At 34.5% G+C, this 23928-nt stretch overlaps 1 protein-coding gene across 2 annotated transcripts in view; it reads left to right on the forward strand.

Moving 5' to 3' along the window:
- Window positions 1-1384: 1384 nt before the first annotated feature.
- LOC145690574 (myrosinase 1-like) overlaps window positions 1385-23928 on the forward strand; it is a 52396-nt gene continuing 29852 nt past the window's right edge. Inside the window, exons 1-2 of one of the 2 annotated variants that reach the window (XM_081765602.1) lie at window positions 1385-1504; window positions 23575-23738. In XM_081765602.1, coding sequence (XP_081621728.1) covers window positions 1470-1504; window positions 23575-23738 — 199 coding nt within the window. In that variant the 5' untranslated portion in view covers window positions 1385-1469. Of the gene's footprint in view, window positions 1505-5455; window positions 5611-23574; window positions 23739-23928 lie in introns of those variants that run through there. The other variant, XM_081765608.1, reaches the window with a different exon arrangement.

Raw genomic sequence — 23928 nt, forward strand, 5'->3', positions numbered from 1 at the left:
AGGCAAAACGGGAAAATGCACATCGAGATTTCCCGTTCAGCCTTACATTAAGATGAAAATGATAACAGGTTTTACATACAAATTTCATTGCTAGAGGTCATAAGGCGAAACGGGAAAAGGCGAACAGTGCAGGAATCGTCGGTCACTGACATCGTTCATGCTCCATTGTTCCACTCTGAGAAATTTACTTACAGGAAAGAAACATTTCTTTCCGGAAAGAAAATACATATATTGTAGTTACTCATCCGAAATGTAACGCGAAAAATGTAACGCAAACTAGGTACGTTACTTAAAAAGTTGTAACGCGTTACCTTTACAGTTACTTTGGAAAAAATGTAACGCGTTACTAGGAAACGTTACTTAAAACGTAACGCGTTACAAGTAACGCATTACTTGCGTTACTTTACTTCCCAATACTGCACTATAATATATTGAAGTTATATAGTATTTTCCCGAATATAAGTTCACTTTTAAAACAATGACAGCTGGAATTTGAAATGAGCCTTATATGAACCTATTAGGGATTGTGTACTTTGTTAGGATATCACATTTAAGACCATTGTAATTTACAAGAAGAAAAAATCTGAACTGGAATACATTAAGCTATAAGATATATAACTGCTTTATATGTGGGTACAAATAAGTTAACAGAACATAACTAGCTGTAAAAGTTGAGGCAACCATTACAAGAATGAAGTCCATACTTCACACATGTTTTTTCTAGATACTCAGGAAATGTCATTTGAAGCACTGCAAGAATCTAAATCGGTTTCTTATCACCTTGTTTTCTAATATTGACGTGTGCTTTATATTCGTTCAGACTTATTTTTCATTCTTTTAGTATAATTTTCCATTGCGTCCGCTTTATATTTGAGCACATTCAGCATCCGCGTGAATCACTTTAGTGATAAATCAAATTATGTAAATTGATACATCAAAAATAATTAGTGTTATGATACTCCCTGTCAGTGGTGTACGCATAGACTAATTTCATAAGATGGGTTCAAGCACTCAGTTTCATGCCCTATCATGACAAGTGTGATTATTGTATATTCAGTATATCTTAATATAGTGAATGTTAAAATTTCACAATATCTTACTCAAGGCAAGGTTTAATGCCCGAAACCTATCGCCTACGCTACTGCAGACGCATTTGAGTTCATATTCTCTTATTTACAAGCAAGATATATAATAAAATCAAGTATAGTAAATATTTTAGGAATAGTACCTAGTAACTTTTCATTGAAACCTACTTATATTTCTTTATCTCTTTTTTTTTTTATTTTCCGCTATGCTGTGAGCTTTGGTTTCCGGTGACTTACTTCCGATCTCTTGTTTTTTTCCTTGTATCTATCTCGTTTTGTGGTGTCTTGTGCCAATTTTTCATCCGCGAATACTTAAAGCAGTTGCTTTGAAGAGAGCCATCATCGTCCTTATCCGTAGTTAAACGATTGTTAATTGGGAGAAGAATGGACAACTCAATCAAAGCAGGAGCTAAACTCAGGTAAATAATCTTAATTATATAAATAATATTCCAAATACAGAGGCAAATATAGTAGTTACGAAGAAAATCTTACGATTTTCAGAAATTAAATATTTTCAAATGAGTTTCCTGTGTCAAAACAGACTAAGCCCAACATTTACGAGCAATATTACATTATTACTATTAATCTACTTGTACTTTGTCTAAACGTAATTAAAACTTCATTCCGATTCTAACTCATATACTCACGTTGAAATGTACTCAACTGCCTAGATGACCTCCCTCTGGGCACTGGGTAGCGAACGCCGTCTTCGGCGCGGGATACCTGGGTTCGATTCCCTGTAGGAGCTCATGTGGTTAGTATTCCACGTTAATCAGTAGATCCATCTCTCATATAGCCTCGGTGCTGAATGGAAAGCTAAAAGTCAAATCAACTAACCAAAATCCTTAGGAAACGTTTATTATTTCATAAATCTCTTGCCTATATAAATTATTCTATAGACTGCGAGATATCAATAATACACAAAGTTTCGTGTCAAACTACAATACATACTTGTGAGGTTTCCTACCTTTTGATCTATTCCTGACTAGCAGAGAAAGAATAAGAAACATTTTATATTTCTACTAGCTGAACCTGCGCTATTTACACAGCGCACAGTTATAATATGAGTGTGAATCTTCTTCTCACTTCTTATTATATCTGTTAAAGCCTCTTTACGGACACAAGTAAAGGACACGAAGACTCTCAAAGGGAGTGAATTGCTATAGACAAACATATAAATATAGCATTTTAATATATAGAATGTTGGGGGAGTTTGTGGCAAAACTTGGATATGTGATAGGTAGATGATACCAAATGCAATTTTTTTTTTCTTATAATTCTACATCCGAGTACGCCTCATTGTGGGTCCACAAGCCTAAGTTGCCAGTTTGCAATAGGTTTTGCCATTCAGATTAAAGCAAAGCGCCTGAAATGTTCATCAACCCACTATAGTAGCTCATCTACTGATTGCCTTTCACAAGGGTATCAATTTTAACTTCCTAGTGGCGATATTAAACTAATAGGTTCAAAACGACGCCTAAAACATAGAATAGAAAAATAAAGACAGGTTTATATACATCCATATATATATATATATATATATATATATATATATATATATATATATACGGTATATAAGAATATACTGTACTTGTTTTGCTGTAGTGATTCAGTATTATCAGTCGGTGGGAAATTTCCCGTAAAACAGAAATTTCCGAACACTAGCTGGAATGTAGGAATTTTTCTTTAAAATAGAATGAAAATGTGAAATTTTGAAATTCTAAACTTTTCTGGCAAGCTTTTTATTTTTTCTTCTTTCATTCACTCTCTTTCTTACACGCGCAAAAAGTATTCATGTCAGCAGTGGTGTAACTAAAGGTTTGGGGGCCACCCCGTAGACAGCGTGGAGTGGGGCCCCTTCTCTACGTCCCAGTTCACGATTTGGAGGCCCTCTGATGGCTTGGGCCCCCCCGCAATGCGGGGTCTGCGGGGCCCTTATTTACGTCCCTGCATGTCAGTAATGATGGAATGGATCACAAACTTCGTGTTCCGTGACCCGGAAGACCAAGAGACAGTCAGATCCATGACCCATCTTACCCAATGATCCGGACAAAATCATGACCTGGACATGACCCAGAATGACCAGGTCTGCCCCGAACAGAGTGATCCTGTGTGATCCGGATGAAGCCATGACCCACATTGACCCGGTCTAACCTGGACAGACTCATGATATAGACTGACCTGGACAGACCCATTACCTGGAGTGACCCGATAGGACCTGGAAACGAATCGTCGTCATACGCACAGGGAGTATCTGTGAAGCTATTAATGCAATTCTAAGAAACATGATTCTCTCCTCTCTTATTGTCTTTTCATTAAATATAATTTTATTTCTCGCTTGTTTGGATCTGATTGTGTCGGACGTTGAATGGAAAGATAACTACAAGGTTTATCAGAGCACAAACGAGTCTAAATTACAGAAAAGCTAAGCTACATGTTTCCCTTATGAGGGATAAGAAGGTCTAATCGACGTTTAAAACTTATTTAGAATATAAAAGTAGTGTTTTGTTATTGTTTTTGTGTAGGCTATATTTAAAAACCACATAAATGGAAAAATGAATAATCATGAAATTATATTTGTGAAAACATGAAATATTAAAGACATGTTGTCTTGATTAAGAAATATCACACCGAGGGTCAATCAAATGACTGTTCGAGCTCGAGCAGTGAACATCATTAATCGACTATTGCTGCTTTTGTGTCACCATATCTGTTCGAATCACCCGGTCTGTCTGGGACTTTGGGTCTGTCCGGGTTTTGAGAAGCGAGACCCAGACCCAGATGACCCGACGTCTTGACCCAAGTGACTCGGTGACCCATGACCCATTCCATCTGCATATCAGGGTTGAAGGACTTCGCACTGATCTCAACGAGGGTAACCAGAAACTCATAAAGGAAGAAAAAGACTAGATGAAAGGCAGAAAAGACGAAGGAAATCTTTCTGCAGATAAAATAGATGTATTTTCTCTGCCATGTTTTTTTCGCACACGTGGGATCGAATTACAGTTTCTGAAACAAGTAGGGGAATAGTCATCTGGGTCTTTGTTTTGGCACGTACATAGGCATCGCTGCAGTGTTTCAATGCTTAGGAGAAGTATCTCTTTTAGTAGGCGGGAAATTTTGCACTTAATTGGGAACTTCATGATTTTAGAGAGAAAATTTTCTGTTACGAGAATGGTAGATAATATTGGAACGAGGGTAGATTGACGTTATAGCATTCCACATACAAGTAATCCACACACTTAGGCATACACTCGAAATTGAATCCGACTAAAAAACATTAGAATTTCCCAGTGGCATACGAAGAAGTTCGTGACAGGAGGTTCAAGTTCCCAAGTTCATATAATTTGAGATATTCGTGTACATATCTAAATATGATAAACTTTATTTTTCCGTATCTTGCTCAAGGGGAGGGAGTAAAACAACGCTTACACTATTGCTTACGCTACTTTAGTTGCACTTCCAAAATTCATTTAGTATGATAAATCTTCTACCAAAGCAAGTCACGAGAACCGACTGATCCACGCATGGGGAATTTTGTGTTTGATTTAACCCGAACTTAAGTTCTTCTAGCAGCTGGTAAGGAAAATGTATTGGTCTGATACGAAGAAAAAATAACAATAATAAAACATGCACAAAAAAAGACGAGAAGACTTGATAACAAACAACTTCTTTTAAGTTAACTTTGCCAACGCACACAAATTGCCGTGCACCTCCAGGCACAGAAGAAGAAGAAGGTCATATAGGTGCCATGCATCCGTGTAGTTCTTTCAACTTCTGAACATTTCGCGAAGAGGTGCTCAAAGTGGTAATTCCACTGTGTGGGCAGGCTTGTCTCTTACACTGCCAAAAATAAATAATTGCTTTAGGAAAAAGAAAGAGACACAAGAAATTGGGGTCCTCTTTCCTTATTATATGCTCTGACAAATGCTGCAAAAATTCGTGTTAATCCACGCGTATCGCATAAAACTAATAATACTTTCGAAAGCTAATTATCACAACCGAATGGTCAAGTTCAATGGCGCGAATACCCTTTGTTTGTTATACATATATATTTCTTTTTCTTTCTCTAATGATTCAACCAAGTAGGGAACTCCTTCATTAACATCTTCCCTCCCCCCCTTGTACGTTCCAACTAGAGACTCACTCATCGCAAAGAGGTTTGTTCTTACCGTTGGGAAATTAGTGACGTATTTTCCGACGAAACTTTTTTTTTCGTTACCGATCGCTTTCTTCTTCCACCAATCCCTGGGCTGAAGGTCATGTTTCCTAGTATCCGAAATATAAAAGTTATAACTTTAAAAGAAAAAAATAAAGGAAAGGAAGAAGAAGAAGAAGAAAGTATCAAGTATATTTCATTTAAAAGAGGAATCCCTGTTACATATAAACCATTTGCTTCGTAATCACTCGTAATACTCAGTTGCTTGATAAGTGTGCTGTTTTAAAAAGTTAATAACTTTATAATTGGAAAGATCATACAAACGATTTTTTTAGTGACTCTGTGTTACAGTTTCCCATTTTTAAGGTATGTTAATATTCTTTTTTTAAAAATTTATTCATCAATTATAATTACTGTATTTCAAAATAAAAATTTTATATATTTTTTTCAAATTTCATGAATTATAAATGAAGTAAAGTATTAAAGAAAAAGAGATTTCAAAAAGTCTCATTCAAATTAAGATTTAGTGCAATTTGGAATATATATATATAACGCATACAGAAATCAAAATGTGCGTGATTAAGATCACGTAATTAAAAAAAAATTATAACATTAATATGTGTTTAGTATGTAACGTTTTTGTTTTATAGAAATATCAATTCTTGAATATTTTAATCCATTTCATTGGCAGCGAATGCGAAAGAGAGAGGCAAAATTAAAGCACATGATAAAACTACGCCAACTTTATTATTATTATTATTATTTTTATTATTATTATTATTATTATTATTATTATTATTATTATTATTATTATTATTATTATTATTATTAATGGCTCGGTGGTGACAGTGTGGTGAAGTCAAGCAGTCCAAGACGTTTAGCTAACATTTATGAGGCGAACCACTTTGGCGATGGAAATACCTATAAAGATCACGGACACTTTTTATGTTTTTGTGTTTGTATTTCCCGTCGAGTCTAGTAGTCAGAAAAAGAAAATACGAGTCAAAAAAGAGCTTTAAAAAAGTAAAAGTAAATGCTGTAAAGTACTTTAGAAATGCTGTAAAAGTAAAATGTAAGTTTTTTTTTTCTTTTTAATTTTCAAACATATTTTATTCTTCTTGTCAATTATTATCAACAAGATGAAACTACTTGTGTAGGACTATTCAGAATAATATGTATTTACCTACAGACACAGAAGCGTAAGATCTATTTCAGTTTCAGACTTTGTATGTCAAAGCATAGAGTATGGTCAAAACTATTTTCCTTATATTGGTAACTAGCAGCGTTCACCCCGCTTCGCTGCGGTCACCCCGGAACGCAATAAACTTTGTTACTTAGATAATTTTTACTTTTTCGCTTTCAAATTGCAGTAAATGTTAACATTATAGCGCCTGTCATTTATGTTAACCCGCCGAGTGACACGGTCATGCGGGTTGCATATAAATACGTTTATTTTTACCTATGATGAACTAACAAAGGATTTGTACGTATGGACACTTGAATGGTCAATTATCTCAAGACACTGGTAATTAAAAATTAAAGTGATATGATAAAAACCATCTAGGGTCCAAATCCTAATAACCCCCCAAAAATAAAAGAAATTGGTTCAGCCGTATTAGCGTGATGAGGGAACAAAGGATTTGTACGTTCTCTTTTATAATATAGATTTTAAAACAGAGAGAACTTAACGCATTTAATGTCTGTTTTTATCCCAAAATCTTGACTGCAAGATACGTCGACAATATAAACTTCTTCGTGACTATATGGTTAGGGCTACAAGGAAGAGCCGGGTTCATTTCCTTAGGGGAACTCATGTAGTTTGGATCTTACGTTAAGGTGTAGGTCCATGTCTCACATGGTCTCGATGCTAAAAGGTACGCTAAACACCAATTGTACCAACCAACCAAAAGTCGACAATAAACGTCAACTGCTAGAATGTTGACAAGCAAAATTATAAGCTCATTTAGGTCTACATTAGACACTGAAAATCATTTGCTGAATAGGTCAAAAATAAACTGATGCTCATGGTAAGTGTCAACGTTTTAATTGAAAATGTAATTTAATTTTCACTCTTAGCTTCTTCTGTTACCCACACATCTTGAAAGATATTTTTTGTTCTTCAGCAGTAAATAAATATTACCAGCTCAAATATTAACAGAATATAGTAAGTTGTTCATGTAACGAAATAGACGGATGAGATACTGTATTTTAAACTAAACCCGTGCAGAGATTTTTGAGGTGAGTGTGAAGGTTTGCCTTAAGATCCTAAAACTAGAATATTCATTTCATATTTCAAACTTAACCAATTTCGGATTGATTAATTGAAGTATGATTCTCTTCTATCATGTGCGCTCAAAAGACAGAAGGATTGTCATTACATGACAGAGACTAGTATCTTGATACCTTGTTACATACAGTATATATATATATATATATATATATATATATATATATATATATATATATATATATATATATATAAGTATAACGTTACTATTCCAATATCACAAAAGCAAAATCGAGTGAAAATCTGAGAAGTTAGCTAAATATTCAAATATAAGATTTTCCAAATACATACAATGTACTCATACAATGAGATAGGAAGATGTGCTTTTTCAAGATCTAGTTCAGAAATTACCTTTCTTTGCCCTTGTTCTTGACCTTGTATGTTTGCAAATTATAAAATATCAGCAAGTTAACTAACTCTCCTTTCTCTTAACGTTGTGTAATAAGCCACTATAGTAACACGCTAGTCCCTTTCAAATGTTTCTTGACTTATCTAATATCTAACCCTTTCACATTCTTCGTTTCTGCTAATAATCACCTAATAAATGTATCTATGAAGGTCAACCGAAAGATAAAATGCATTTCCTTGAGATATTTTCTTGGATTTTGATGTAAACAAAAAAAAAATATAGATATATATTACTTGATTATAGCTCTTAATCTGCTAGGTTCAAAATGACAATGGGTGGAGACAATTGTGAAGATTTGCTTTTTTGAAAACAAATATTGTCATAAACATTGCAATCCTACTCCAGATGTAGTAGTTGTTGGATATCATTTATTGATATTCCCTAGGTGAGTAAAGTAACTTAATCTTATTGTGGATAAGAATATTGTTCAACATAGTTGAAAACAGTATGATATTCAAATCGAGCTGTTTAGACTTACGTTAAATTAATTTGTTTATCGTTTCAATTCATCACATGTTGCAATATACTACATCAATTCTTATTTTAAGATATTGTTTGTCCACATTGTTTTCGAGACCATGTGAACATAGGAAATAATTCATTCAATTCAAACATTCAAGTGTTCCTAATCATAGACTATGAGTGAACATATATAGGAGGCAACACTTCCAGGATGCTCTTTCCCTCTTCAGTTGGACAATCGCTCCCCCTCTTTCTCTCAAGCTGAAGTAAAATAAATTGTGATTACATGTCACTTACATGTAGAACACATCCTTTAGCAAATAGTGTCCTAGAGCAGCCCACTTTACATCTTGATATTGCTTTCCTCTCCCCTGGGAGAAAAAAAAATCTAGTAGAAGAGCAGTACTTATATTATAGAGGTTCTTCCGTTTCCTCCCAATTTCACCCATTTCACCATTATCATCCATCGCATCAACACCGTTCCCGTTAGTCTCGGTGCATAATCGTGGGTCGTTAAACTGAAAAAATAACAAAAAGATGAAAGATATATGCTAGTTAAAAAGTGACCATAGCATCAGAATAGCATTCTTTCAAATTTCATGGTAAAATAAGTGAAAAATACAATATTACCAAGACAATTAGCCGCTAAAACTTATGTAATCATATGGACATTTGTATTAACTAACAATTTTAAAAGAAAAACAGTTATTGTATGGAGTTCGTCCTTCTTTTTACGCAACTTACCTACGTGCAAGAGTGGTTGCTGGCACATACCACTTTCGGGTAAATAAATAAAAGATACGGGCCATCACACTAAACTTTCTCGTTCCAATTTCTTAAGCTAAATGGTGCTATGTTGCAGTTACAACACTGTTCGTATTTCACAAATAAATGTTTTAGTGATAAGTTGTTCAAAGAAAATTTGTCGGAAGAAAAACTCACACGCAGAAGGAAACTGTCCCTTCTGGATTTTTTTTCATGACAAATTACTTATCCCATATATTAGGGCTGTTAAGGAAATATTACTTTATGGAATTACAAGAAAATAGCGTTAAACATATTTGAAGGAATAATAAAAATAGTAACAATAACTGAACCCGAGAATAAACTACTCTGTAAATCTTTCCGGGAGAAATAGTTATGCCATATTATTAGACTATCAACAAAACATTTATGATGTATGAACAAAACCGACTGATTCATGTTTGAAAAAATCGTCCGGGAAGAGCTCCTCCTCGGACTCTTGTGAGTTATTCCCAAAGAAGTTAACTTATGCCATAGTTTTTCTTAATGAAATATTGATGTATGAAATTTAAACAAATTCGTTAGAATAATTTTTGAGAAAATATCAGGGGCCACGTTGGCTCAGTGGTAGAGCTTTCACTTCTTGTATGTGAGGTTGTTGGTTCGATCCCAGATGGTATATAATTTATTTTTCGTGACCAAAGTTTCCGAAAAAGCATATCAAACAATTTTGCTTTGGCTAACTCCATTTTTTAATGTCTTCACTTATTGAGTATTATACTGTAGTTAGATATTATATGAGTTAGTATAGAGAAAACTTCGTTAAATATGTAGGCCTATGTAATATATGTAAATCAAATTTCTTTTGTGACCAGGGGCCGCGGTGGGTCAGTGGTAGAGCGTTCACCTCTGGTGCTTGGGGTCCCGGGTTCGATCCCAGCCCGCCAAGTGAACTTTGTGGTGGGCAAACACCGTGTGCGTGGGTTTCCTCAAGATTCTCCCGTTTCCACCCACTTTCTTCATTCCTCCATTTCATGCATTTCTCATCATCACCGTCTCCTTCAGCCTAGCCGGCACAACTGTAGGACGTAAACTCAAAGATTTTAGAAAATAGCAATTTCCATTTTCAACCTTCAGTAAACTACGCTTATTTTAGGGGCCAGAAAAATTACAAAATCCTCTCCTCGAAAATCTTATAAATCTTTTTTTTTTTTTTTCTAAGGATTGATGTTGAGTTTACCTTTACTATTCGAAAAAACCTCGTATCAATATTGCGTTTCAATGTACATTCCATCACAACTTTTCATAATAATTGTAAACGTGAATGATTTGGGTCAGACCTAATTACACATTTAATATCATTATTTTATTATTGATTTGCAAGTCCAGAATTGGGTTAAAATATCGCATGGGTAATCTTCATACTTATGAAATTGAATAGCCTTTCGCTTAAAATTTTTATTTTCAACACTATTATCTATTTAGGTCATGCAAATATGTTACGTACTGTGAAACATAGGTAGACAAAGTAAACAGTGTCAGGACTTAAAAGTAAAACGAGAAATGGGAAACAGTTAATTCATGTGGATAAGAAAACATTCTTTGTTAAATTTGGATATTTGTCTAAAGTTCGCATGCATAGTCAGTTAAGGTAAGCTTGTGTGCAACACCAAGAATCTACAAAATACTTCTATTCTGTACCCGATTCAATGCTTTATTGAATAACATTTATGTATTTTTCATGGCAAATAGAAATGAGCATCCATCAAGTGAAGAAGACAACTATTTTGGAGCCCTGTTCGCTGGTCTAGTGCCTGTCACAAAAGAATAATAATAATAATAATAATAATAATAATAATAATAATAATAATAATAAGCAACTTTGGTTAATGTCAATAAAGACGACATAAAATCAACAAATTAGGAGAAGTCGGTGGCAATAGCCAGGCAGTGTTGGGCTTTCGGCTTATCAGAGGTCGTGCATAGTTGGAATTTTAACTCTATATAAAGATGGCAAAATATGATATGCATAATATTATACGTAGTACTTCTTGTTCTTCTGAGCTTTTTTCCCAGTTAGCTGGGGTCGGCTTTTCGTATCACTGTCCTCCATCTCTTTCTCTTTTGTGTCATATCCGCTCTGACACCGCACCATATCGTTCTTAACATAATCTCCCCACTTCTTCTTTAACCGGCCTCAGGCTCGCTACGTATTCCAAAAGTCTTCTTTTTACATGCTTAAACCATCTCAGTCTACTTTCTTGCAGTTTCTCTACTAGTCTCACCTTTTCTGTTTCCCGGTTATTGTCATTCTTAATTTTGTCCTTCCACGTCACTCCACACACCCACCACAGCATCTTCATCTCCGCAACATGCAACTTCTGTTCCTCTCTCTTCTAAGTCGTTCAACATTCTGCTCCGTGTAATAAGACAAGTCTCATTACTGTCCCACATTACAACCTTTTGAATTAAATTTCAAATAGGCTTACTTTCAATGTATTAGTGAAAAGGAAATAAATACACTGCTAAATAGGGAATTTTTAATAAAGCCATTAATAACTGTTTCCAACACATAGGTCTCAGTGTGACCAACTACCGGAGCAAAAATCAGAAACTGACCAAAAAGTGACATGTCATGTTTTGCTATTCTCGTATAGATTTAATTCATAAGATTATCATTCACTTTCTGTAAAAATGCGCATGTAATGATTTGCCACACCCGTATAGAACTGTCCTCGATATTGCTGCCTGATTGGGGCGACTAGAGCCAGCAGTATAATTAAAAATTTTGTTTGGGGGGACAAGGCCCCCAATATAAGTAAATTTTCACGTTTTTCATTGATATATTACTATCATATTAATTATAGTGTATATAAATATCACTCAGGGAAGCAATTTACCCTTGTAGAGCCCCAAATGACACCCCTGGCCAGCGTGCTAAATTCTAATCTAACCAACTAAAAACTGTCGTAGATCCTAAGGTTCCGGAATAAAATCAAAGAAAAATTTTGCTATGTTTTCTACGAGTATTGTTCATAATGAGATAATAAGAATAGAAAAAAAGAATTGATGTTTTTAACTCTAAATTCACTAAATGTGTAAATTTAATAGAACTCATTATTGAGATTGGTTAAAAAGAGGAACTAGTTAGAACAACATTGTGTGAGAAAAGAGTTGTCTTGATAGGGGGTAACAGAAGGGAATTTAGAAGATACAGTAATTACGCCAAAACAAAGAGATTGGTGGAAAGTTAAAATGCAGCTACACATCAAAAAGTGATGACTGTTGAAACAACTCTTTCTCATCTTCAAAGTTGTCATTACCCATATACAATGATTTATAAAAGCAAGCTATTAAAAAAAAAAATCTTGATTTCCCTTTACATGTATCTCTTTTCCATTCTACTGGTTCTTGTTGACGTTTTTTCGAATGGCAATCTCCAACCAAGCAAAATATGTAGAGACTATTTGTGAACTACCTTATTTAAGAATAGTTAGATAAAATTGTTTTACAAGAAAAAAATAAATAATTTCAGTGCCCTTCGTCACAAATAGAATTTGTTAAAAATGAAAAACTCCATCCATCACCCATTATGATCTTGACCCATTAACTATTTTTGTTGTCAATTTGTTATCATACTAGAAAACTTTAACATCAAAACTGTTACAAGTATGATAACTTTATTTACCTATTGGAAGACGTAACAGAAACAACAGGGTTCTATATCTACAAAGACAATTTAATGTTGTTTGTATCGACATGAGGATCTCACAGTTGTTTGGAAAGCAGATTACATTGTGCGAATTGATATATGTATGATTTGATTCTATAAAAATTAAATTGAATTTTCAATTAACTGTTTAGCGCCAGTGATTTTCATTGCAAAATTATTTATATTAAGAGCAACTTTGGCTGATGTCAATGAAGACGTCATAAAATCAACAAATAAGGAAAAACTGTGAGTTTCAAATTAGTATATATGTACTTCAATAGGTCATTAGAGAACTGATATTGCCATAATTGTAACTTGTTTAGCTTTAAGTTTCTTCTGAATTTGATTTCTTTGGTTTTCTATATATATTGTCCTCGCTTTTAATATGGGAGTCTCGGACTCCATTCTCGATAGTACTAGGAATACATGTGTTTCGTATCCTATGTTAAGCTCTTTCATTAGGTTCAGTTTTATATACATGTAGCTTCGGTATTAAAAAGAAACATAAAACTTTAATCTTTTTCCATCTTTTTTTTTCTGGATATGTTAAGCTAGGTTTCTTACTATTAATTACAAATATCTAGATTGGTAAAACAGTGAGCTTTTATATTATTCATTATAAATGTAACACAAACTTTTGTCTTTTAATATCCGATAATATACTTAAATTACTATAATTTTGAAACTATATCGTAGTTTGGTCACAAAATAAATTTGATTTACATATATATTACATAGGCCTACATATATAACGAAGTTTTCCATATACTAACTCATATAATATCTAACTATGATACGTACTCAATAAGTGAAGACATTAAAAACATGGAGTTAACACAAAGAAAACATTTTTGATATGCTTATTCGGAAACTTTGGTCACGAAAAATAAATTATGTAATACCACCAAATATTGTGGAATTAGTCTTTTGATAGATAGAAAATTTATATTTACTTCAAAGAGTGAAAAGAAATTTCTTGTCTCGAAATCGCAAAATGAACCTAGTCGGCAAATAGAAACAGTTGCCTTACTTGAATATTGTTATCTTGGCTGGAATGACTATTCTCACAGGCCTCGTTCCCAGTAAACACTCCGAGTTAGAGCTGAGAATGACAGAGACAATTTACTCAATAGATAAGTTACCTTTTTCAGGGTTTAACATAGTTATAAGTTTGTTTCTCTTGAGTCTTAAAGCCATTTAAGACGTAGACATTCAATTTTATATGGAAACCGAAACAAAGAACCAAATTCGATTCCCTCTCGTCCTGGAGAGTAAGCTAACAATTTAATCACGATGAAGCCGTACTTGTAGTAGGCCTATAGAAGACCGCAAGGATAGTGGAGTGTTATGGTCCGGTTATATCGGGTGTTGCAAAATAAGTGTTACAACTCTTGGGAGGTGACTCCTGCCACTGAGACAAGAAAAAAAGTTCTCTTGAACTTTCGGCTATCGGACATAGTTTCGGTTCTACAAGGTGCCGAAAGCGTGGGAAAATGACTTTCGGACGCGAATAGTTCGGAAACTATCCAACGTAAAGAGGGAGGGTAAAAAATTCACTGAAGAAGTCATACCTGCTGTATTGAGTTTTGTATGTTTCACAATCCTACTATGCACTCGCAAGGGATTCCCCAAAGGAACGTAGGGAGTCCCGGATAATCTGCCAAATGAAAATTGGTCAGAATGGATATGAATTGATAGAGTTTCTACCAGGTAAGAATAATTTGTTTGTATTAAGTCGATATCTGGAACAAATACAAAATTGCTGACACCTTCATGCCCGTTGTGTGTGGTTGCATAATCGCCAGGTACGGATGCTGGCCAACAGTAACGTTCTGAGTATTAAGTGAAGCGAATTTGTACTCAAATGCTCTAGAAATACATCTGGAGTGTCGGTAGAACACAACAGATGGAGCAGGGTGATTCACATGTGTGGAAACACTTAACGAAAAATGTCCAGAAATGTACTCATACTAAGTAACCGTGAGTTCAATGCGTCGGAAATGTAAGTAATAGCATCAAGAACATGAAAGCCATTGCTAATTCACCAATAATATTCCATCAATCCGATGCAATATGATCTGCACGGTTGCATACCGATAAGGATCCAACAACTGAGGCCAAGTTGAAATTGTGTAAGGAGACTCAGAAAGAAACTGGGCAAACTAGAGGAATATCACTAGTGGGATCACATGATCGATATTGAAATGTGGCCAATGTGTCTGTTGATATCAACATATACCTAATGGACAAATGTCAACATTCCCATTACTGCTGGGACACCATCCCACGTGCGAAAACTAGGAAAATAACGTTGTACATTCTCCTATTACATCTGGTGCATTTTTTGGTAGAACGTTACTAGAACACGATTATATCAATGTCTCTCTTTGTTTGGGACATTGTCCCACAGTCGACACATATGAAAAGAAATATCTTAATCCATGGTTCAAATTCTGGGACATTTCGATATCAACAAACATATTGGCCAGATTTCAATATCCATCATGCGATCCCACTACTGACATTCCTTTAGTTTTTTCACTTTCTTAGTGAGTCCCCTTGCACAATTTCAAATGGCCTCAGTTGTTGCATCCTTATTGGTATGCAACCTTGCGCATCATATTGCATCGGTTTGAGGGAATATTATTGGTGAATTGGAAATGGCTTTCATGTTCTTGATGCTATTACTTACATTTCCGACGCTTTGAACTCAGGTTTACTGAGTACGAGTGCATTTCTGGACATTTTTCGTTAAGTGTTTCCACACATGTGAATCACCCTGCTCCATCTGTTGTGTTCTACCGACACTCCAGATGTATTTCTAGAGCATTTGAGTACAAATTCGCTTCACTTAATACTCAGAACGTTACTGTTGGCCAGCATCCGTACCTGGCGACTATGCAACCACACACAACGGGCATGAAGGTGTCAGCAATTTTGTATTTGTTCCAGATATCGACTTAATACAAACAAATTATTCTTACCTGGTAGAAACTCTATCAATTCATATCCATTCTGACCAATTTTCATTTGGCAGATTATCCGGGACTCCCTACGTTCCTTTGGGGAATCCCTTGCGCGTGCATGGTAGGATTGTGAAACATACAAAACTCAATACAGCAGGTATGACTTCTTCAGTGAATTTTTTACCCGCCCTCTTTACATTGGATAGTTTCCGAACTATTCGCGTCCGAAAGTCATTTTCCCACGCTTTCGGCACCTTGTAGATCCGAAACTATGTCCGATAGCCGAAAGTTTAAGATAACTTTTTTTCTTGTCTCAGTGGCAGGAGTCACCTCCCAAGAGTTGTAACACTTATTTTGCAACACCCGATATATTTTTATTCGAAACACACAACAAGAAAACAGTAATCTAACAAATGCATTTTATTATCTAAAATTTAGGAAGTACAGTGTATATTGAATGAATCGATTCTTTTAAGATAATTAGCTCTTGTTGTTAAATTTCTGTAACAATTACTAACATTGAATTTTATCATTAAGAATATTAGCCAATAAGAGAACTCCGCCGGCTTATGATTCCAATAGAAACCTGTAATATTTAGGCAAGAACCATCTTCAGTGCTTAATCAAGTTTCTTATAATTAAGAGTGAATTTATAATATGTCTTGAGGACATCCTTGGTTCTACAAAAGTTGTTCAACGCAACCAAACACCAGTTTACGGAGTAATTATTATTTATTTATATATCTCTATGATCTCACATATTTCTGGCCAAATCAACAAGTTTCGCTATCTATTCTATTCTATTTTAAAGCGTATTCTGCGAATATAATAATCAAACAAGAAGTGTTTAGGTGCATTTAAGATACTTCTCTATTAGTGTGTGATAGGGAGACCAAATATATTTGGTCTAGGAATTAATTCGTGCGGTTGGTACGCACACATTGAAGCTGTAGTACAAACACAAAATACATAAATACCTTAAGAAAAATATTGTCCATCGCTAGCCACCACTTTCGCCCATCTGTCAGGCAATGTACGGATTCCGTGGCGAAAGAAGTCCTCATCCTTGGAAGCGATCCAGTCAGAGACCCATGTTTCGATATCTTCTGAAGAAGTAAACCGCTGTCCAATCAAATCGTTGTTCATGCAATCGAACAAGTAGTAGTCCGAAGGAGCAACGTCTGGTGAATACGGCGGGTGGGGTGAAACTTCCCATCCGACATTTTCTAAATAGGTTTTGACCGGTTTTGCGACATGTGGGCGAGCGTTATCATGTTGAACAATAAGTTTATCATGTCTGTTCTCCCATTCTGTCGTGTTCTGGCCAGAGCTTGCTTCAAACGCATTAATTGTCGTCGATAACGTTCTCCATTCATAGTTTCATCCGGTTGCAGCAGCTCATAGTACACCACACCTTTCATATCCCACCATATGCACAGCATAACCTTTGCACAGTGAATATCTCGTTTTGGTTGTGATGGACCTGGTTCACCTGGTTTCACCCAGGCCTTTTTTCGTTTAGGGTTCTCGTAATGGATCCACTTCTCATCACCCGTAATAATTCGATGCAGAAACCCCTTTCTGCTCTGTCGTTGAAGCAGCAATTCGCAAATGGTTTTTCGTCTTTCAACGTCTCTGTCTTTCAATTCATGTGGAACCCAATGTGACATCTTTTGAATCATTCCCATGGCTTTCAAGCGTTTGAAGACTGTTGTTTGATCAACGCCTAATGCTGCTGCAAGTTGTTCCTGCGTTTGACACGAATCCTGCTCGAGCAATGCTGTCAATTCTTCGTCTTGAAATTTTTTTGGCTGTCCAGCTCGCTCTTGATCTGCCAAGCCGAAATCACCACTTCTAAACCGTGCAAACCACTTCTGACACGTTCGCTCAGCTAGAGCATGGTCACCATACACTTCCACCAAAATACGATGACTTTCAGTCGCACTTTTCTGCATGTTAAAGTAATGCAGCAGGACACCCCGCAAAAACACTTTATCAGGCACAAATTGCGCCATGTTCACTTAACTACAAACTGGTGTTGTTGACGCTTTAATCCACTGCCCTATACTACGAACGATACGCGATGACAGGGGTTTGCAACACATGTGTGGATACACGGAACTGTGGGACGCTCCGTTCGTTGCGCCATCTCTTGTCCACCCGCACGAATTAATTCCTAGACCAAATACAAAAAGAAAAATAATTCAGTTTTCTTTGTAACTGACAAAATGTTTGATCCCAAGCAGTGGCGGCTTGAGGAAAGTTGTATCGCTATTTTTTTTTTTTCGTTACAAGCTAAGGGTTACCTAAGACCGTAACCCTTCTATATCATTTTAGGACCTTAGATAACGTTTCTTCTTTTAGCTTCTGGCGATACAATGTACTTTCTACCGATGTGACTTCCCTCAAGAGCCACCACTACCACAAGTTTTCTGCATTTGAAAATTCATTTTTTGAAAACGAAATATTGGGGCTACAGAGCTACAGTGGGGCTACAGTCTCGTCAACTAATTGAACGTATTTGCTTCATCAGACATTGTAACAAAGAAGAGGAGTTGCGTATAAACATAAATGGATCCTAGAAACTAATTCTGAACGCTATTCTAAATAATTCTGGTTCTGAATCAGCGTTCAGAACTGGTTTCTAGGATCCATTTATATTTATGCGCAACTCCTTTTGTTTGTTACAATGTCTGATGAAGCTAATATGTTCAGTTAGTTGTCGAAGATGTTACACATTTATTATTTTTAAATAAACGTTGTTTTGTTAAGAGTCTTCATCCCGGCGAAATTAAAATACCGCTAATTTTACAGTAATTATGTGATATCTTCAAATAGATAAAAAATAATCGAAATGTGGAACAAGAGCGCCCTAGACAATATTATTTTACATGAGAAACCGTTATCACGACTCACTTATCTGCTTTCGATTTCGAGCCATTTTGAAAATCGGCATTTATTTTCGCGTTTCTAAACAGCTGAAAACGGAAAGCCACTAGGTGACTTGTGATAACGGTACCTCACGCAAAATAATATTGTCTAGGGCGCTCTTGTTCCATATTTCAATTATCTTTTATCTATTTGAAGATATCACATAATTACTGTAAAATTACCGGTATTTTAATTTCGCCGGGATGAAGACTCTTAAGTGATTTTTTTATTTCTAGTTTAAGTTAAATTAAAGGTTTGAAAAAAAATCAGGCATTTCATTTCATGTTCTTTCTTTACTGATAGTTCTATCGTATCGCTTCATACAATTATAATTTCTTAACTATTGAGTACATATAAATAAAAATAAATACGTAATTTATTACGAAATCAAAGTTATGTGAGAAAATTATGTAATTTTTTTTTACTCATAATAAATTATATTAAAAGAAATTATTTATTTGACATGCTTGGATAATCCGAGATGGATGAAATAGTTTCACATTAAGAACCTTGTAATAAAACACTTAACCGTTAACTTCTTTAAACATAACCTTGAAAGTTAGACGTATGAATGAATACATTATTATTCTCACAATTAAATATTTCTCTTTTTCTTTCTCGCTCTGCACTCTTTCAATGTCATTGGAGGAAAAGTAACATGGGAAGATGTATTTAGATTAGAGTACATTCTGTTTTTTTCAATTACATCACCAAAAGATGATCTACACTTCCGATTAAATAATCGTAACAACAAAGCCAAGCATATTGAATGAGTTATTAGTTATATAAAGAACTGACATTTGTTTGTAGACAGTGACTAATAAAAGAGGTTATGCATGTAATAACATATAGCTCGAGTATTCTGTCTAAATTATTCAGGAATTTTGTTATATTTCTTCACAAGAACTATAGTGTGTTGATTGTTATGTGCCAAAACTGACATGGTCAAAAAAGAGACTAAGAGTTTTCAAAGTAATTTTAGGCCATGCTATTGTAATTTCTAAGCATAAAATCTTACTGTTTCTCTCTATATTATTAACATTACAGAGATAGGGAAGGACCTTGATATTTGCATATTAACTCTATGAGAATCGTAGGCTATTACTTGGTTGGATGAGAGAGCTTCACCTGAAGACAAAATGACTTCCAATCGGTTACACGTATATAATTTTGAAGCAATATTCTGTGCATAAGGTTAAATAGACACGAGTCTCCCCATTATCATTGAAACCAATGGTTTTCAAGTACTTCAGAGTTGTGGATTATCTTTTTACTTTCAAGGCAAGGTACGGCAATACCTTTAAATTTTGGTAGTTGAGGAGGTCAACAACCTTTTAGTATCAATTACATTTAAAAAAAACTATACTTATGTTATAACAATATAACACACTGTGCAACAAAAAGGTATTAATTATTCTTTATATCTTTTAGAAATTATGAGGAGTAAATGGTTCCACAGATCCTCTAAATTTGTTTCACGGGCCACTGATTGAGTTAAACTTTTGGCTTGAAATAGAGATCTAGATTAACGAAACATGATAGATACGTATTTGAGTTAATTCCACTTATGGATAAGAGTACAGGGCTTTTCAAAGGAGAAACACTTTTCTTTTTTTAACAAGACTGTAGACCTACGTAAGTAATTATTTCCCAACATTATAAGCTATTTCAAACTCTACTTTAAGTGATATGGGTACACCATACTCATCATTCAGTAGTATGCTCGAGCACAGCTGCTATATCTATGGAGATTTAGTTTGCATTCAGCAGCTCAAAGTTTTTAAGAAGTAGCCGGTCATTTCCTAGTGCTGTCGCCTTTAGTGCACGAGCTACTGAGTTCGATTCCCGGTGGAAGGGTCTTAAAATTTGAACGCATTACGATGATTTCGATTCCACCTCAAACTGTAGATCCATGTCTCATATCAGTGGCATAGCCAGCGAAATATATGCAGGATGCTCATAATTGCCTACATATATATACACTCTGCATATATACACCAAACAATATATTCATAACTATTATCAGAGAATTATTAATAATAATTTTACATGAGAGAGTATTTTTAAATAACGTAATTAATTAAAATCAATGGCCTGATAAAAATGTGTTTAAATCTAATTTAATATTGTTAACCATTTACTTTCAACTCGCCCAGTTATTTAAACATGAATACGAAGTTGTAGCAATGATACCAATTACAAAATCTGATAAATAACCCTTCGCATAATGTCAATTGACTAAAGCGACTTCACGTGGTGAGACTCAGCTCTGAACGACCTTGCCGCTGTTGTTCGCAATTAGTAATAAATATATAATAGACAGAGTATATTGATACGCTGTTGTAACTTTTAAACTAATGGACAATTTTCTACCTGAAATTTTCCAACTGAAAGTTTCTACCATGCTAACACTAGCAGAGAGACATTGTTTGGCATACTATATGATATCACAATGTTAATAATATTGCCAATTCAGCATAAAGTTCTATTTTTTTTTAGATGATATTGGGTCAGGTTATTATATTTTCAAATCTACAAATAAACAAAAAAAATGTAATAACACACTTGTTATAAAGTGTTGCAAACTAACGATATTACAGTATCTCAAACATCGAAAAGCAACCAAAGTTAGAAAGGTTTTACAATAGTAATAGCCCAAAAGAGATGGATGAGGTAAAATGCACATCCAAAGTATCTTATTGCCGAATACTACGAGCATCATATGACGCATTTCGAACAAGTAGAAACAAAGTTAAAGGAACTGAAAATTTGACTATTTCGAAAAAGTATTTAGATAAATAAAGTATTACATTCAATTACGTAGATGGTTTTCAATAGACATATAGATCATGATTCTGTTTACAGCAATTTAATACCTCAAACCATTTCGGAGATATGAAACAAAATGGTTAAAGATGTATTGCTTAAAATAGCATATATGTGTAAATTTTTAAAAATACTTTTTGATTTATTTTGCTTTTATGATATTACAACAATACTTTTTGTTAGATCTAATCACAAGTTCTCAAAATTACGTAATTTTAAGCAGTGTTACAAACTTTTAGCAGTATTTACCATATCTACAGAACGGTTTGAGATATGAAGCGGTATTACGACCTTCTCATCTATATAGAAACTCATATATACGATTGGATGAGATACTTACCTAGATATTTTTTTCGGAATACAGGTTTTTGAAAAAATCAAAGCCATGTAGGTATCTTTGTTCCTATTTATTCGAAATCCATCATATTACTATTATAATATCAGACACTGGAGAACTTTGGATGTGTATTTCTCTGTACGTCTTACATGCGTTGTTATTGTTATAGAGCCCACCAAAATGTGAATATTTATGATACTGTAGCATCCTTAGTTTGCAACACTGAATAACAAATCATAAATTGTAAGTTGTCATCTAACATACAGATTTGAAATATGCAATGACTTTACGTAGTGCTACTTGAAAAAGTACAACTTTATATGAGGTTAGCAACACCGTTAGCCTAGTGGTATCGCATAGTGTGTCAAACTATATTTCCCTGTCGATATTTGCATGGTATAAAATGTCAACGTTTACTGTTCATTAGTTTCAAACTTACAAGATAAATTGTCCACCCTAGATATGTAGGCTGTGGGCAATATTTCGCGTTCTTCCTTCAGCACCTTTCATATAGAATTTGTCTGAACTCGAAGTCTCGCGCGAAATTCGAACGTCTTGTATCTCTAGGCATCTTGAGGAAGCAATTCGCACCTCCTCTACTTTTATTCTAGGTCAAATCTCGAAAAAATGCTTAAACACATGCATAATTATTTTAGATGCAAAGTTTAAAGCCAAATTTTATGTCTCTAACGTTAGTGGATTCGAAATATGGTCACCTTATAATAATAATAATAATAATAATAATAATAATAATAATAATAATAATAATAATAATAATAATAATAATAATAACTTCAACTCACAACCTCCATTCTTCTATCCTCGGCCAAATATCAAAAAACGCTGAAACGTTTGTTAAGTTCTTTTAAGTAAAAAGGTTCAAATACCAAATTGAATGTCTTTAACGTTAACGGATTTCAAGATATGCTCATCTCATAATAATTGTAATCCCACCTTTTTTTCCCCCTACCCAACTGTTTCTTTCTTTCTAGGTCAAATATTAAAATAAAAGAAAAAAACGCAGAAGCACGTTTCTTATTATTTTAAATTAGAAGTTCAAATACCAAATTTTATGTCTCTAACCTAAAGAGATTTTGAATTATGAACTCGTATTATATCAATTGTAATCCCATCCCCTTTTCTTCCCTTCTAGATCAAATATTAAAAAAAAAAAAAAAAAACGCTGAAACACTTGTCTAACTACTTTAAATGATAACTCTATTATATCTCTAACCTTCAGACACTCCGACCCTTTGGCTTTAATGTAATAATTTCCACCTCTATTTCCCTCCATTCCTTGTCGAATTTCCAAAAGTCGTTTCTTAGTGATACTTTATGTTACAAATCCTATGTCCTGTCCAAATTTCAAGTTTCTAACTTAAGTGGTTTGTCCTGGGCATTGATTAGTCAGTCGCTCACTCAGGACTTCTTTTAGATAGATAAGATACACACATACATACATACATAAATGACAGGAACATGCTATACCACCTATGGCGCCTTTGCAACGAGGTAAGTATTCGTGGTCATACATATTCTCGAAGTTAGAATAATTTTATGATTGAAATACTCTTAACAAAATATTATTGGTTGGCCGTTGACCAAATTTTATAAAAATCCGCGGCAAAAACTTTAACGTTTTTCTTTCATTTTAAGGAATTTCCAACAAGAAGCCATGAGTGAAGATATTGTAGCGAAGGCACCCGACAGTGTACATTTACCTATGAAGAATGAGTTTCTCTATGATAAATTCCCGAAAGATTTTCTTTGGGGGACAGCTACTTCCGCCTACCAGATAGAAGGAGCTTGGAATGAAGATGGTAATTATTGCTTTATATTTGCTACTATTTTGAAGATAAAGCAATTGTTATGAAAATATTTTATTGTTTTCTGCGTGAGAGGTTGTTCAGTATCTCTGTTTGGCAACAATTTGCTCTTCAAGATTTGAAGGAAGTATTATATCTATAACTGTTAGAACTATAAACATTGATACACACGAAAATAATTGAA

This window comes from Thermobia domestica, chromosome 1 (assembly GCF_964235325.1).
Source record: "Thermobia domestica chromosome 1, izTheDome1.hap1.1, whole genome shotgun sequence".
NCBI lineage: Eukaryota > Metazoa > Arthropoda > Insecta > Zygentoma > Lepismatidae > Thermobia > Thermobia domestica.